Raw genomic sequence first — 2,500 nt, forward strand, 5'->3', positions numbered from 1 at the left:
GAGAGAGAGAGAGAGAGACAGACAGACAGACAGACAGACAGACATACAGACAGACAGACAGACAGACAGACAGACAGACAGAGACAGAGACAGAGACAGACATCGTAACAAATGGCAAAGAAACAGCTAAAGCAGTAGCTCAAAAGACTGGGCAAAAAACAAGTGCAGTGTACTCACGGCTGTCTGTGCGGTGATGTGCGTACATCCGATGATCTTGGCACCTTGCAGGGGCTTGTCCGCCTCTGCACGTCTCCGGAGCGCCATCAGCCCGGGCATTTCTGAAAAGACAGATTGGTCTTTTACAAATTTGTTTGTTGGTTTGTTTGTTTTGGTAAGGGTTTTACAACACTTGTGATACAATTGAGTCATGCAAGTCCGACGATTAGAGACGTTACAAGAGAGTAGCAAACACAAAAAAAGAAGGAGGAAAGATAACGAAGATGGACGTTAGATACAAAAAAAAAAAGGTGCAAACCACACCATGAATCGAACACCAAAAATGAAATGTAGAATTTGAGCACAGGGAAGGACATCGACCCATTTAGTGCTGGAAGAAATCAGTGCAGACTTATTATTATCATTAGTCATTGTAGAAGTTTAAGGTATCTTTCAACACTGTAAGATTATTTCACAGGCGTGACCTCCGAATTTAACTTCCATCTTCAACAGGATCGAGACAAATGGGTGGAAAGGCTTTTTTTTAAATCCCGCCAAAACAACCCAACTTCAGCATGTAATTTTGTAGATTTGAACCAGGGCCATCCACTCCGTACTCCAGCATGTTACCAGAGTTAAGGATGCGTCTACGACGGACAGACAGAAAACAAAAGAGAGAAAGTAAAGAAATTTGATATATCCGCGACGTTCTCTAATCACCAACCAAGTCAATCGCCCGACTAGACATAAAGAAAGTGGTCATTTGAGAACGTGAGTCGGACCCGGCAGAGTTTCAGGGGGGTTGTAAACGCCCCTATTACACTATCACAGGTTACTTCAAATGCGATACCCCCAAATGTATCGTCCGAGGACAGAGCCAAATGGGTTGAGGGTCTTGAAAACTCCACAAAACGACCCGACTTCACGACCCCCCGTCCGGGATTCGAACCATGGCCAAACCGCTCCATAGTCCAGCATGATACCAACTGAACTAACGGAGCGCGCCCAAGGTAGTTGTCCTCGCCAAACCGGCACACCAGTCCACGGGTGGCCACGGGAGAAAACTGAACAGAGCATACTGTTGATACAATGTATGGAGAAACGATGCTACCTCAAGGTAGGGCGTTGTATAGCAGTGGCACCCTGCTAGTAGGGGAGTTATGCCCCCTCTTGATGGGAAAGCAGACACCAGATGGACCAATCGAACCGGCCCACAAGCGATAGTAGTTGAGAGAAACCAAATCGGAGTGCCTGCGTAATGTCCCAACAAGCCATATTTTACAAGGAACAGATAGATCGATAGAGTAAAGCAAAGTAATTCGACAAAGTAATGGTCATTTAGTGCAGTGAAACAGAAATATAGATAGATATAGGGGAGAGAAAAGCAGCAGAGCCAACAAGCGGCACCCACCAATCACCCGCTGAACAGATTGGGCAAATAATAACATTGAAAACTAGGCTAGAGCATCAATCGTTCACTTTTTCCACACTTCAAGTTGTCGGCTATAAAATGTATTTACATTTAATGTATTTTGAATCCTTTACTTTTAAGGTGTCCGCTGGGAACTGCTTTACGACCAAATCGACTCCATTTTGCCAAAGCAAGGCGGGGCCGACCCGGTTCCAGTGCTGAAGAGACACATCCCGACAAAAAGACGGAAAAGACTCTGAAAAATGTTTTGCTAAAGTGAGAGTAGAACCCACGTTCTCTTCGTTCGAGGTAAAGAGCAAGACAATTGCCTCAGAGAAATCCAAGATTCGTCAAACCGTTCCGCCCGCCAGGCCTACGCTATTATAGTAATAAAGAACCCAAAAGAGCGCTGGGTTATGCAGAGAAGGGATGCAGAAGATTAAACTCCGCTTCCCGGACATGCTCCAGCATAAAATGAAACACCCTCTATCACAAGGAGTAATATTCTGGGCCTTCTACGGCACGACATCCCCTATCATCTGGAACAATATTCTGGGCACTCTACGGCTTGAACAATCAATCTGGCTCACAAAACCGTCAAACTGAAGAGGAACCTTGGTGAAGCCATCGGATACGGCTGACAACGACGTCATGGCATTTTCTTCCAAAGGTCTCAAGGTCTCAATGTCTCATTTTCTGCCCGCTCATCTGTTTTTCTGTTAGCCTTTCAGTCTTTCTGTCAGTCTGCCAGAATATTGGTCAATCTTTCTCGTCCTTTTTGTCTTATCCTTTCCCGCCCCCCCCCCCTCCAAACAAACAAATACAAAAAACAACAACATAAAAACAAAAACGAAATGGAAAAAACCCCACAATCACAAGAACGCACATTCGCTGGCACACAAGAAAAAACCCTCAAAAATGATATCTTCGCAC

General features: G+C 45.0%; 1 protein-coding gene across 1 annotated transcript in view; it reads right to left on the reverse strand.

Moving 5' to 3' along the window:
• LOC101854498 (S-adenosylhomocysteine hydrolase-like protein 1) overlaps positions 1-2,500 on the reverse strand; it is a gene marked incomplete in the record, with an annotated part of 113,884 nt that overhangs the window by 39,113 nt on the left and 72,271 nt on the right. Inside the window, 1 exon segment of the mRNA XM_035969916.1 lies at positions 178-278. Within this exon segment, the coding sequence (XP_035825809.1) occupies positions 178-278 (101 nt within the window).

This window comes from Aplysia californica, unplaced genomic scaffold (assembly GCF_000002075.1).
Source record: "Aplysia californica isolate F4 #8 unplaced genomic scaffold, AplCal3.0 scaffold00194, whole genome shotgun sequence".
Classification (NCBI taxonomy): Eukaryota; Metazoa; Mollusca; class Gastropoda; order Aplysiida; family Aplysiidae; genus Aplysia; species Aplysia californica.